General features: G+C 48.8%; 1 protein-coding gene and 1 pseudogene across 3 annotated transcripts; both read left to right on the top strand.

Annotated features, from left to right (window-relative positions):
• The first annotated feature begins 1,850 nt into the window (after positions 1-1,850).
• Positions 1,851-2,491, top strand: LOC116272431 (annotated as a pseudogene).
• A 4,521-nt stretch (positions 2,492-7,012) lies between these two features.
• Positions 7,013-10,493, top strand: LOC101021987 (HLA class I histocompatibility antigen, B-27 alpha chain). 3 transcript variants are annotated; one of them, XM_031661187.1, is made up of 9 exons: positions 7,013-7,042; positions 7,387-7,594; positions 7,724-7,993; positions 8,239-8,514; positions 9,090-9,365; positions 9,465-9,578; positions 10,018-10,050; positions 10,157-10,204; positions 10,364-10,493. In XM_031661187.1, exons 1-8 carry the CDS (start codon positions 7,028-7,030, stop codon positions 10,198-10,200), a joined length of 1,236 nt encoding a protein of 411 aa, XP_031517047.1. In that variant the 5' UTR covers positions 7,013-7,027; the 3' UTR covers positions 10,201-10,204; positions 10,364-10,493. The 3 variants fall into 3 exon arrangements, with proteins under 3 accessions (XP_031517047.1, XP_031517045.1, XP_031517046.1); XM_031661185.1 differs by having other exon boundaries at positions 7,387-7,993; XM_031661186.1 differs by having other exon boundaries at positions 10,018-10,204.
• Positions 10,494-14,870: the final 4,377 nt, after the last annotated feature.

The following is a 14,870-nucleotide window of genomic DNA, read 5'->3' on the forward strand; positions in this document are numbered from 1 at the left end:
AACTAAGAGTGCTATTGCTGGGTCATAGGTGAGTAGATGCTTGGCTTAGTCTCTGGTTAACAAATTTCTAGTAGTAAACAAACAGTAGAGGAGCGTGAATCTCTTACTTAGAAATTATTCGAATAATAAATAAGGAAGGAATGAGAGACCGAGACTATAATAACTCTTTTGCAAACCATCATGAGTTAACGAATTTAACCATTGAACAGCAATGGCAATTAACAACACAATAAAACAAAAAACTAATGTCAGGTTCTTCCTCTTGATGGAAGAATACAATACAGCACCATCAAACAAGTAGAAGCAACAAAGAAACCAAGCCTGAATATAAGCTAGCCTCCATAGCCAATTACCAATTTAGAGGCAATACAGATAATAAAAACACATATTAAAGAATGGCTTGGGGAGCAATCAGCAAAATGCACACTATGGGAAGCTCTACCACACAATATAAATTTCAAGAAAGAATCTATAGAATAAAAGAACAAAAGCATATTTCTAGAGGTAAAACTAAATTATAATTTTGGATGATAAAAATATAAAATAGAACAAAGAAGTGATGATGTGAAAGTCAGGATGTATTTTCATTTGGGGGAGGAAAGAGTTTACTGCTGAGCTGGGGCAAATGATGGGGCTTCTGGTTTGCTCCACAAACGTCTATCCCTGGTGGTTAATGGGTGTTCACTTTTTATTCAAGGACACAAATTTTAGACCGTTTCTTTTTCCTTCTGGAGTCCTACATTTTATTTTAGGACACAAAGGTTAAGGAAAAAATAATTTAGAGTGTGGTTACTGTTTTGCACAAAGCCCCCTCCCCATCTTCCCTCTGAGCACCCAGAACAACCAGCAGACCCAGGACCCCCAGCAAGGGTGACCTCACTTCTAGGTGTGCGTGCAGCTCACATCAGCAGAGGCAATATGCAGGTCTACTCCTTGACTCTTGGAAAAACCTGATAGGACACAGCTGAGGGGAAGCCTTCCCCGCCGTCTGCAGGCTCTTGGCCATCAGTGTAGAGGGAGCGGGTCCTCACCTCTCCCACAGGCACCTTCACAGCCACAGCCTCCTCTCTGCATGGGGAGTTCATGGCCCTTCCCCTGAACACGGTGACACGGATCTCGCCAAAGGTGGAGATGACACCATTCCTCCCCCCACCATCTTTTGCTATAGAGCAACTGGAGTACGTTCCACCCACACACAGGACAGGGAGCTGACAACCAAGGAGTGGAGGATCAATACTCCAGCTTTCTCTACTTGTAATAAGTTCTCCCCATGGACAAAATCTTGTTCATAGTCTCAAAATTATTTAAACTGCTACTATATCTTTAGTGGCATATTTATCTATCATAATGTTATTTTATTCTTAATTACCATTCCATGTTTTATTTCTCCGTCCAAAATAAAACAGCTGCTTTTGGTTGGCTGGGCCCTCAGCAGTGGCAGCTGCCAGGTCAGCCTTGGTGAGTGGCGACTCAATTGCTGTACCCATGCAGTGTCCATCGCAGCCCCCACGGCCACTTTGTGCAGGGACTCCATGAGCAAGCCCTGTGCGCTTCTCTTGCTTTACAGGAAACTTGACTCAGGCTGGTGTTCAGTGAAGAAATCCCAGGTGCATGGAAAGGAGAGGAGGGTCTCATGGCTGTGAGTGATCTGCAAAAGGAAGTGCATGGACCACCAGGTGGCGCTGCTGCGCTGCCCTTTCTCCCAGGAGGTGAATGCTCAGGACGAGCTTTGAGGTGGAGAGAGAGATGTCATTGCTCATCCTGCAGGTTCAGAGTAAAAACCTTCCGGCCAATCTTGGCCGCGCGTTCTGGTGTAGCGAGCGGGCTCGGAGGTGCTCACCGCTGCTGTCATGGTTTGTTTGCTAAACTGCATCGTCGCTGTGTCCCAGAACACAGGCATTGGCAAGAACGGGGACCTGCCCTGGTCGCCACTCAGGAATGAATTTCGGTATTTCCAGAGAATGACACAAACTCCAGGAGAAGGTAAACAGAATCTGGTGTTACGTGTAGGAAGATCTGGTTCTCCATTCCTGAGAAGAATCGACCTTTAAAGGATAGAATTAATTTAGTTCTCAGCAGAGAACTCAAGGAACCTCCACAAGGAGCTCATTCTCTTGCCAGATGTCTGGATGATATCTTCAAACTTACTGAACAACCAGAATTAGCAAATAAAGTAGAGATGATTTGGATAGTTGGTGGCAGTTCCGTTTATAAGGAAGCCATGAATAACCCAGGCCATCTTAAACTATTTGTGACAAGGATCATGCGGGACTTTGAAAGTGACACAGTTTTTCCAGAAATTTTTTTGGAAAAATATAAACTTCTGCCAGAATACCCAGGTGTTCTCTCTGATGTCCAGGAGGAGAAAGACATTAAGTTCAAATTTGAAGTATATGAGAAGAATGATTAATATGAAGGTGTTTTCTGGTTTAAGTTGTTTCCCCTCCCTCTGGAAAAAAATTATGTATTTTTACATGAGAAGAAAAAGACTTTTGTTGACTTTAGATCTATGAATAATTATTTCTAAGCAACATGTTTTTATCCCACACTAGTCTTGAATATATTAGATACCATTTATGAAACATTCTTGCTATAACTAAGTGCCTCCCAAGACCACAACTGAGTCCCCGCACCTGCTACAGTGAGCTGCCATTCCACACCCATCACACATGGCACTCTGGCCAGTCCTTGACATTGTCGGGCTTTTCAAATGTCGGTAGTATTTACTAAAGATGAAGATGCACATACCCTCCAACTGAGCAGTTTCACTGGTGGAAAATACTAAAATCTTCCTATGTGTATATCTAGAGGTTTGTAGGCAAATGTTGCAGCCCTGTTTGTAACAGTGAAAAATTGAAAGCAACCTGGAAGTCCAGTGATGAGAAAATTAATATATTTCGATCTTTTGGGGAACCCAAAGTAGGTTCCAAGACTGAAATTTCAGTGAAGACAGTATTTTCTAGGTCTTACCAGAAAGCATCAATTGAGGTATGGAGAAATGGAACTGAGAAGGTAAGAAAAGCAGTTTAAAGTCAGTGAGCAGGTTCTCATCGGTAACAAGCTCCATACTGCTGAGATACAGGGAAACGGAGGGGAGAAAGCTGGAGTATTGATCCTCCACTCCTTGGTTGTCAGCTCCCTGTCCTGTGTGTGGGTGGAACGTACTCCAGCTGCCCTATAGCAAGTCCCAGGTGTTTGCAGTAAGAAGCTGCTGACATGCATGGGAACCGTGAATGGCAAACACTTAAAGCAATTCCATGTTTAAGTATATAACCTCTTCATATTTTTTTTTTTTTGGCAGAGTTTCACTCTTGTTACCCAGACGGAGTGCAATGCACGACCTCAGCTCACTGCAACCTCCGACTTCCCGGGTGCAAGCGGTTCCCCTGCCTCAGGCTCCCAAGTAGCTGGGAATACAGGCGCGCACCACGACACCCAGCCAATTTTGTGGTTTTGGTGGAGACAAGTTTCACCATGTTGGTCAGGCTGGTCTCGAACTCCTGACCTCAAGTGATACGCCCACCTCGGTCTCCCCAAAGTGCTGGGATTACAGGCGTGAGCCACCGCACCTGGCAGATCTTTATTCTTTTTATGTAGTAAAAAGTATAAAGTCACACATGGTTTATTTGAAATATTTTATGATTTAAAAAAATACAGAAGCAGGAAAACCAATTCTAAGTTCAAGTGAGGGATCGTGGTAGTTTGAACCAGAAGGTTGCCTTTAGTAAGACATTGTGATTTAAAAGATATATTTTAAAAAAGGTTGGAAGTAGCAGGATATTCTGATAGAGTTTGACTTTGGTTTGGGCCTATTGAGTTTAGAGATACCTTTGAGAAATGAAGGAAAGAAGAGAGAATAAAAGAAAAAAGCCGACCAGGCACAGTGGCTCAGCATATAACACACAGTGGCTCAGCATTTTGGGGGAAGTAGAGACAGGCAGATCCCTTGAGACCAGCTTGAGCAACATGGTGGGGTCCCATCCCTACAAAAAAATACAAGGGTGGCTGGGCCTGTGAAGCCCACCTGTAGTCCCATCGGCTCAGGGGCTGAGGTGGATGAACTGAGCCAGCGGTCCGCGGCTGCAGGGAGTTGTGATGGCGCCACTGCACTCCAGCCTGGGTGACAGAAGAGACCCTGTCTTGAAAGAGAAGCTGAAAACAATGGAAGCATGTCTTCAGAATTCTAGAAAAGAAAGTGATTTTCAACAGATACATCTATGCTCAGCCAAATAATCAGGGTGAAATTAAAATAATACATTTTAGACAGAGAAAAACCCAAGACTCAGGGTTACCTCCATGGACCTTCTTGGGAAGCTATTGGAGAAAATACTCCAGCAAAATGAAGGAGGAGACAAACCAGAGAATGACACGGATCCAGCAAATAGGATCCAACACAGGAAATATTCCAGCTATGGAGCTGGCTTAAAAAAAAAAAAAAAAAAAAAACAGTAAAAATATTAATAGGTTAGCTGGGTAGAATGGCTCATGTCTGCAGTCCCAGCTACTCAGGAGGCTAAAAGCAAGAGGTTGGCTTGAGTCCAACATTTCCAGACCAGCCTGGCCACCATAGTGAGGTCCCTTCTCTTAAAAATAATAATACGTTATTGCCAGATTTGGGGCATTTGGAAAGAAGTTCATTGAAGATAAAGCAAAAGTGAAAAAAACAAGGGGGAAGGGTGGTTAGGCAATCATTAATTCTAGGGCAGAAGGAAGTACCGGATAGGAAGTAAGAGCATATTACGCTGTTTTTCTCAACAATGAGCAATATGTACATAGTCATAATGATGCAGTGACTGCTTAGCCCCTAACTCTGGTAACTACTTTGGGACAATATGGGAGGAAAAGTGAAGATAGTGATGGTGTAAGAGCTAAATCCTCATCTGTCATTCAAGAAATCACATAAAATTTATAAAATAATGAAGAAATGACGAAGTAGTTATGTGAGGAGAAAGAAGACATTGCTAAAAGAGTTAAAAGTCATTGCTTTGAAAGATTAGGAGGGACGAGGCAGGGAAATGTTAGGATGCATTATAAACAGAAGAGGCTTTTAAAAATTACATGTATTAATATATGCACCCACTTGAAAAACTGAAAAAATAATAATTTGGAAAAACCCATGAAGGCAGCTACCAGAAGGAAAAGCTGAGAGAATGAAAAGTGCTTGTCTCTGGAGAGAACAAATGGCAGGACTGTTGCTTTCATTGTAAGACTTTTAGAGCCATTTGATTTTATTTAAGCATTTTCATCTATTTCTTTAATAAAACAACTCTATCATAATAAAAAGTTACATTCATTCATAGAAAACAAACAAACAAACAAAAACCCTTCGTGCCCAGCCCATCTCATTCTCGGAGGGTGTGAGGGATGAGGGCAGAGGGAAGGGCTGGGGAAGCAGGAGGTGAGGACAAGGAGCAGGGGAAAGGACTCCAAAGCAGTGGAGGAGCCTAGCAGGGGGTTCTCTGCATTCGGTGTTTCTCTACTGGGCAGTGTGGTAGTTACACAACTATAAATAATTACCAAAATTCACCAAAAAGCGCAGCTAAAACTGATGAATTTTATTACACGTAAATGCCCTAAAAGCAAAAAAAAAAAAAAAAAAAAAAAAAAAAGGGGGGGGGGAGAGGCAAAAATAAAGACATTTTTAGATCATCAAAACCATAAAATTCATTTCCTAGGGATCCTGTACTATATGTAATTTGAAAGGAAGTTCTTCAGGGTGAAGGGAAATGGTACTAGATGGTGACCCAGATACACAGAAAGGAACAATTAACAACAGGAATGATGCACACACACATGTCACATTCACACTCATTTTGTTAATTTCCTGAAGACATATGGCTGCACTGTATCATTGAGTTTATAATATAGGTTGACTTAATATATAAAACAGTAATAGCATAATGGTAGGTTAAATGAAACTACACTGTTACAAGTATCCTTTATTTTGCCGGATGTAGTTTAATAGAACCTGAACTTCACTGTGAGAAGTCAAGAAATTGGGTTTCCATTCTTACAACAATAAAAAACTAGTGTAAAGAAATATAGCTAAAAGCCACTAGGAAAATTAAAACCATAAACTAAAAACTGTTTATTTGACACATAAGAAAGTAGCAAAGGAGGAACAGAAACAAAAAGATATGAGACAAATTGAAAACATTTAGCAAAATTGTAGACCAAAATCCAACCATTGTAAGTGAAGAAATGACACGACCTTGCTCACGTTAGCAGGACCGCTGAGCACTGTGGGGAGAACAGACATGGGCAGGAGGTGAGGGACAGTGTTAGTGCCACAATTCAGGAGTGACAGGGTAGCGGGGACTAAGGGGAGAGGAGGGTGTGAGGGATGAGAGGGGCAGAGAGAAGGGCTGGAGAAGCAGGAGGTGAGGAAAAGGAGAGAGGAAAGAATTCTAAAGCAGTGGAAGAGCCTAGCAGGGGGTTCTTTGCATTCGGTATTCAATACATTTTGTTGGACTTCCTAAAAGCTAATTGGCTCCTTATGATTAAAAAAAAAAAAGAGTTACAAAAACGCCAAGTGTCCAGATAAAATATGCCCGCTGCTTAGATGTGCAGAGCTCAGGAAAACAGGCAGTGCTTGAGCGTCGGTGAAGAGCATTGGGTCTGCATGCAGCACTCGGAACTTTGAGGTGATGACTACAGGCTCCTGGTTGCAAGAGACAGTAACAAACCCTGCTTCTTTGTATTCAAGAGATGTTCTGGACTCACACAGGGAAACTCGGGCTAAGGAATGAAGGTAATTTTAAATGCAACAACCCAGAGTCACAGATCCATAGTCTGGGAAAGTAAAACTTAGGAGCTTTGTAATGCTGTTTTGACACAGGTCTTTTACAAATTGGAATTCTAATCATTCAGGGATTACCAACATCGTGCTACCTACTGTATTAATAAACAAAAAGGAAACTGGTCTCTATGAGAATCTCTGTGTGGTGCCTTCAGACAAAACTTCACCAGGTTTAGAGAGAAAACCCCTGTCTCTACACCTCCATTCCCAGGGCGAGCTCACTCCGGCATGAAGTTCCCCGTGGTGAGTTTCCCTGTACAAAGGTCCAAGGGGAGAGGTAGGAGTGGGAGGCAGGGAGTCCAGTTCAGGGTCGGGGATTCCAGGACGAGTAGTGAAGGGGAAGGGGCTGGGCGCAACCTGGGGGGTCTCTCCCTAGTTTCCACAGACAGATCCTTTTCCAGGACTCAGGCAGACAGTGTGACAAAGAGACTTGGTGTAGAAGAAGAGGGATTAGGACGAAGTCCCAGGTCCCGGGCGTGGCCCTCAGGGTCTCGGGCCTTGTCCGCCTTGGGGAGGCGCAGAGTTGGAGATTCCCCACTCCCCTAATTTCACTTCTTCTCCCAACCTGTGTCGGGTCCTTCCTCCAGGATACTCGTGACGCGTCCCCAGTTCCCACTCTCATTGGGTGTCGGATGTCTAGAGAAGCCAATCAGCGTCGCCGCGGTCTCAGTTCTAAAGTCCCCACGCGCCCACCCGGACTCAGAGTCTCCTCAGACGCCGAGATGCGGGTCATGGCGCCCCGAACCCTCCTCCTGCTGCTCTCGGGGGCCCTGGCCCTGACCGAGACCTGGGCCGGTGAGTGCGGGGTCGGGAGGGAAACGGCCTCTGCGGGGAGGAGCGAGGGGACCGCAGGCGGGGGCGCAGGACCCGGGGAGCCGCGCGGGGAGGAGGGTCGGGCGGGTCTCAGCCTCTCCTCGCCCCCAGGCTCGCACTCCTTGAGGTATTTCCACACCGCCGTGTCCCGGCCCGGCCGCGGGGAGCCCCGCTTCATCGCCGTGGGCTACGTGGACGACACGCAGTTCGTGCGGTTCGACAGCGACGCCGAGAGTCCGAGAGAGGAGCCGCGGGCGCCGTGGATGGAGCAGGAGGGGCCGGAGTATTGGGAAGAGCAGACACGGATCGCCAAGGCCAACGCACAGACTCACCGAGTGGACCTGGGGACCCTGCTCCGCTACTACAACCAGAGCGAGGCGGGTGAGTGGCCCCGGCCCGGGGCGCAGGTCACGACCCCTCCCCATCCCCTACGGACGGCCCGGGTGGCCCCGAGTCTCCGGGTCCGAGATCCGCGCCGCGGCCGCGGGACCCGCCCAGACCCTCGACCGGGGAGAGGCCCAGGCGCCTTTACCCGGTTTCATTTTCAGTTTAGGCCAAAATCCCCGCGGGTTGGTCGGGGCGGGGCGGGGCTCGGTGGGCGGGGCTGACCGCGGGGGCGGGGCCAGGGTCTCACACCCTCCAGACGATGTACGGCTGCGACCTGGGGCCCGACGGGCGCCTCCTCCGCGGGTATCACCAGTCCGCCTACGACGGCAAGGATTACATCGCCCTGAACGAGGACCTGCGCTCCTGGACCGCCGCGGACATGGCGGCTCAGAACACCCAGCGCAAGTGGGAGGCGGCCCGTGCGGCGGAGCTGCAGAGAGCCTACCTGGAGGGCCGGTGCCTGGAGTGGCTCCGCAGATACCTGGAGAACGGGAAGGAGACGCTGCAGCGCGCGGGTACCAGGGGCAGTGGGGAGCCTTCCCCATCACCTCTAGATCGCCCGGGATGGCCTCCCATGAGGAGAGGAGGAAAATGGCATCAGCGCTAGAATGTCGCCCTCCCTTGAATGGAGAATGGCATGAGTTTCCCTGATTTCCTCTGAGGGCCCCCTCCGCTCTCTAGGACAATTAAGGGATGACGTCTCTGAGGACATGGAGGAGAAGACAGTCCCTAGAATACTGATCAGGGGTCTCCTTTGAACCCTGCAGCAGCCTTGGGCACCGTGAATTTTTCTGTCAGGCCTTGTTCTCTGCCTCACACTCAATGTGTTTGAAGGTCTGATTCCAGCTTTTCTGAGTCCCTCGGCCGCCACTCAGGTCAGGACCAGAAGTCCCTGTTCCTCCCTCAGAGTCTAGAACTCTCCAAGGAATAGGAGATTATCCCAGATGCCTGTGTCCGGGCTGGTGTCTGGCTTCTGTGCTCCCTTCCTCACCCCAGGTGTCCTGTTCATTCTCAGGGTGGTCACATGGGTGCTGCTGTAGTGTCCCATGAGAGATGGAAACCGCCTGAATTTTGTGACTCTTCCCATCAGATCCCCCAAAGACACACGTGACTCACCACCCTGTCTCTGACCATGAGGCCACCCTGAGGTGCTGGGCCCTGGGCTTCTACCCTGCAGAGATCACACTGACCTGGCAGCGGGATGGGGAGGAGCAAACTCAGGACACCGAGCTTGTGGAGACCAGGCCAGGAGGAGATGGAACCTTCCAGAAGTGGGGAGCTGTGGGGGTGCCTTCTGGAGAAGAGCAGAGATACACGTGCCATGTGCAGCATGAGGGGCTGCCGGAACCCCTCACCCTGAGATGGGGTAAGGAGGGGGATGAGGGGTCATGACTCAGGGAAAGCAGGAGACCTTCTGGAGCCCTTCAACAGGGTCAGGGCCCCTCACCTTCCCCTCCTTTCCCAGAGCCATCTTCCCAGTCCACCATCCCCATCGTGGGCATCGTTGTTGGCCTGGCTGTCCTGGCAGTTGTCACTGGAGCTGTGGTCGCTGCTGTGATGTGGAGGAGGGGGACCTCAGGTAGGGAAGGGGTGAGAAGTGGGGTCTGGGTTTTCTTGTCCCTCTGGGGGTTTCAAGCACCAGGTAGAAGTATTCCCTGCCTCATTCCTGGGAAGCAGCATCCACACAGGGGCTAACCCAGCCTGGGACCCTGTGTGCCAGCACTTACTCTTTGTATAGCACATGTGATAATGAAGGACGGATGTATCACCTTGATGATTATGGTATTGGGGTCCTGATTCCAGCATTCAGGAGGCAGGGTAAGGTCCCTGCTAAGGACAGACCTTAGGAGGGCAGTTGGTCCAGGACACACACCTGCTTTCCTCCTGTTTCCTGATCCTGCCCTGGGTCTGCAGTCATAGTTCTGGAAATTTCTCTTGGGTCCAAGACTAGGAGGTTCCGCTAAGATCTCATGGCCCTGCATCCTCCCAGTCCGCTACAGGGTATTTTCTTCCCACAGGTGGAAGAGGAGGGAGCTACTTTCAGGCTGCGTGTAAGTGGTTGGGGTGGGAGTGTGGAGGAGCTCACCGACCTCATACTTCCTCCTGTCCCATGTCTCCTGCGGGCTCTGACCAACTCCTGTTTTTGTTCTACCCCAGCCAGCGACAGCGCCCAGGGCTCTGATGTGTCTCTCACGGCTTGAAAAGGTGAGATTCTTGGGATCTAGAGTGGGGGGCGGGGGACAGAGGGGAAAGGCCTGTGTAATGGAGATTCTTTGATTGTGACATTTCAAGTGTGTGGTGGGCTGTTCAGAGTGTCATCACCATGACGGACTTGAATTTGTCCATGACTGTTGTTTTCTGTAGCCTGAGACAACTGTCTTGTGTGGGACTAAGATGCAAGATTTCTTCACGCCTCTCCTTTTGTGACTTCAGGAGACTCTGGCATCTCTTTCTGCAAGGCATCTGAATGTGTCTGCGTCCCTGTTAGCATAATGTGAGGAGGTGGAGGGACAGCCCACCCCCGTGTCCACCGTGACCCCTGTTCCCACGCTGACCAGTGTTTCCTCCCCAGTCATCTTTCCTGTTCCAGAGAGGTGGGGCTGGATGTCTCCATCTCAGTCTCAACTTTTGCAGGCACTGAGCTGCAACTTCTCTACTTCCCACAGAAAATAAGAATCTGCCGCTCGTGGGTCACGCCTGTAATCCCAGCACTTTGGCAGGCTGAGGCGGCGGATCACAAGGTCAGAGATCCAGACCATCCCACAACACGGTGAAACCGCACCCCTACTAAAAATACAAAAATTAGCCATGCTGCAGGGCCCCCGTAGTCCCAGCTACCGGGGAGGCTGAGGCAGGAGAATGGCTGCTAACCCAGGAGGCGGAGTCAGAGGGACGCATGGCGGCACTGCACTCCCAGCCCAGCGCAAGCCGGTGACTCCGCCTCAAAAACAAAAAGGCCGGGCACGGTGGCTCAAGCCTGTAATCCCAGCACTTGGGAGGCGGTGAGACGGCTGGATCAACAGGTCAGAAGATCGAGACCATCCTGGCTAACAGAGTGAAACCTCGTCTCTACTAAAAAAATACAAAAAACTAGCCGGGCGAGGTATGGTGCCTGTAGTCCCAGCTAATCTCGGGAGGGGCTGAGGTGAATGGCGAAAAGCCGGAGGTATGAGCTTGCAGCGAAATGAGATCTGGGCTTACTGCACTCCGTAGCCTGGGCGGCCAGCCAACTCGTCTCAAAAACAAACAAACAAACAAACAAACAACAAACAAAATACCAGAAAAATAAGAATCTGAATATAAATTTGTTTTCTCAAATATTTGCAGAGTTGATGGATTAATTAAATAGGTCAATTCCCAGAATTTGGAGAGAGCAATAAACATTCTGAGAACCTTCTAGAATCTGGATACCACTGTGCTGCGCTCTATTGCAGGTGGGGGTGAAGGATGAGGAGCTTCAGTGTGGACTGGGCCTGTGCCTTGTTGCTGTTCAGTTTCATGTGCTTATGTGGTCAGCCCTATTGGCCACCTTCACTGCCCCATCATACTTGTCCCATCAGTGGAAACTTGTCCAGTGAGCTAGACTACAGAGGTTCTCTCAGATATCGCCCAGGGTGGCCCTCGCACACGGGGTCTCCTGCAGGAGCATTCTGAGACACATGTTCAGAGCCATTCACCTCCTGCCCTGCTTCTGTAGAGCTCTGTTCTGCTTTACTCCGCCCTCTCCCGCCCTGGTTCTAGTGATCTTGGTGCTGAACTAATCCCAAATCATGAATCTATAAAGCAGAGTCTAATTCTAGACTTATATTTAAATGTGAAATGGGACCCATCATCAAGCGAATCGCTCTTTCCGGAAGAGAACCTGGCTGTGAGTTGCAACGCTGGGGCGGGTGCTGGGGCTGCTATGTGGAAAAGAGGGATGGGGAGGGAGGACAGACAAGCAGCCCTGTTGAGAAAAAACATAGGCAGCCTATCTCAGTGGAGGGGACCTTGTGCCAAGCTGCCACAAAACAGCATTTGGCCTGAGGCTATGCTACACAAAGATACTGCCTTAGAATAGGGAGGTGCTCTACAGTGATCATTCAACTGACCTTTGTTGTTGACCAGACATAGGACAAGAATGGTTCTGATCAGAACACCATTGTATAAAATCAGAAAAATCTCTGGCCTTTGTAGCACATGTTCCAGTGGAAAGAGGCAGATGATAGATACACCATAAATCCAGAGTAAGGAAGGAAAGTGCTAGAAGGTGGTAAGTATGTGAGGCAGGTGATCCAGGATGTGGGGCAGTGGGGACAGGGAAGGTGGCTATTGTGCTGGGTGGCCACTGTGTGCCTTGCTGCAAAGGTGACTTGAGGAAGGATTTGAGGACATGAGGATGTCTGGGGAAGTTCTTCCAGGCAGAGGATCCTCCAGTCCAAATGCACTATGGCAGGAAGGTGCTTGTGTTCCCAGAAGAACAAGGAGGCCAGGAGGGCTGGACAGAGAGAACTGAGTAGAGGTCAGAGGTGTGGCCAGAGCAGGTGGGCTTGAGGGGAATGGGGTTGGATCTGACCTTGCTCTGAGTGGGATGAAGAGTCAGAGGACAGTTTTGAGCAGAAGAGGGGCCATGATATAACTTCTTTTAAAAGGATTCTGACTGCTGTGCTGAGAACAGAATTGAGAGGTGAAAGGGAGACAGAGGGGAAAACAGTAGGAAGCGAGTACAGTATTCAGGCTGGAGATGTCGGTTACCTTGACTAGGGCATGAGAAGGGAAGACTGGGGCGTGGGGGATTCTGGATGCATTTGAAGATGAACTCACAGCATTTGCCAGTGGATTGAATCTGTGGTGTGAAAAGATGAATCAAGGACACCCATAGTTGTAAAATGAGTATGAGTAGAAGGATGGGCTGCTGTCCAGTGGAGATGGGGAGACTCTGGCAGGAGCATGCTGAGGAGGGCATCGGAGGCACTCAGTAGGAAATGTCTACTAGGAATGCAGGTGGGGAGCTGGGGTGGGTGCAGACGAAGACAACTCCAGGTTTAGAGGGAAAGGGAGAAATAGACTGGGTGGGAGAAATAGATTTAGGAGGTCATACCATATAGCGATGCTTGGAAACCTCAAGAAGCATGGATGAGGGCACCAAAGGAGTGATTGTGGAAAGAATAGGGGCAAGGACTGAACCCTGGTTATCAATTGCCAAGGAGATGTGATCAGACCACACCCGAGCAGACTGCACGTTTCTGACCCCATGTCTAGAGACACTTAGACAAAGGAACTCCGTATGCACAGGGATCACCGGACGTGGTGCTACAGAGATCCAGGAAGTCTGGAGTGGAGCAGAAGGTCTGGATTTACTTGACAGGCTGGAGTTCATGTTGCTGGTCTCCAGATGACACTTAGTATCAAGAGCATGAGGATCCCACATGTCTGAGCATCAGCCTCACCTCTAGGGCTTGTTATATAAGCGATTCCTTGGTCTTGTGTGTAATACTCTGAGACAGGGAGTTCTGAGGAGTGTACAGAGTATTTTCTAAAAGCCCCCACCAGCAATCCTGTTGCTCAGCCAGATCAGGAACCACTGAGATCAGAAGAATCAGAGAGTGGCCAGGGTGGGTGGATGGGGTGGGTTTTCAAACCCTGTTTAAGGATTTTCCTCACAGAAAGAAAAGGGAGGCTGTGTATCATCAGTTATGAGATGTGACATTCCTGTTGTTCTCTCCACCATGGGGTAGAGGCCAGGAGTAGACAATTCAGGATGTGGCTCTTGCACAAAAGGAACACCTGTAGAATGCCGTTCTCGTACTTGCCCACAGACTCATTTCCCACTCACTTCTTGGATCAAACTATGGAAACACATTTCTGTAATGTACACATAAAGTTGTATATCTGGTATTGGGGGCTAGTTTTATTGTGGGGAAGGCCACAGAAGCAGGCTAAGACCTACACATCCAGGAACAGGATACAGCCCACCCAAGATCAGGTCCCACCTAGGAACAACTTTGCCCCTGCTGCTGAGCACAGGCAGCCACTGCTCACACCTCTGACACCTGGTGCTGGACACTGGGCCCTGAGGCCAGGAGAGACGTCACTGCTGCACCTAGGTGGACATCACTGCTGTCACTCAGCCATCTTTACTAAAATGTGTTCTGCACAGTCCCAGCCTCTCTGTCACCTCATTCTGGCTCGAGGCTGGCAGTGATATAGGAGTTAAGAGAAGAATTATTTAGACAGGTAGTGAGGGTCTGAGGAAGGCTTTTGGCCAGAAAGCAGGCTCCAAATTATTTCTTTCTAACAGGAGCAGCCTGTAATATCAAGCTTCCAGACACGAACCGTGGCTGGAAGCTTACTTGCGGGTGAATGCGGCAGCTGTGCCAATAGGAACAGGACACCTGCGACTAAGGCATGTTCTAATGGCAACTCCATCTTCCCTTCTCTTTGCCAGGCACGTTTTACAGTAAGCAGACAGCATGAAGCGGCCAAGGAAGTCCATTTGCATAATATAAGATGAGGGTGGGGTGAACGGCCTTCCCTGCGCACTGTGTAAATATCACACCTAGTCCTACCAACCTGTGGGCCCTTCATGAATCAGACCAGCATCTCACCTCCAAGGCTGCCTGTAATCCGATGCACTCCATTCCAGGCGGGTCAGCACAGGTTGCCCCTCTCTCCTCTAGAAGAGAGCTGTTTCCCCTTTGTCTTTTTCTTTTTTGCCTATTATACCCTTTGCTCCTTAAGCTCAATCCCCTCGTTAATGCCGGTTATGTAATCTTCTTGGCTTGAGATGACAAACCCTTGAGTATTTACCTGAGACCAATGAACCTCTTCTGGCAGGTGGTGTCGGTTCTTAATTGGAACTTAAGACTCATGTCCTGATCAGCTGCAGGGG

Source organism: Papio anubis, unplaced genomic scaffold (assembly GCF_008728515.1).
Source record: "Papio anubis isolate 15944 unplaced genomic scaffold, Panubis1.0 scaffold1034, whole genome shotgun sequence".
Taxonomy (NCBI): Eukaryota; Metazoa; Chordata; class Mammalia; order Primates; family Cercopithecidae; genus Papio; species Papio anubis.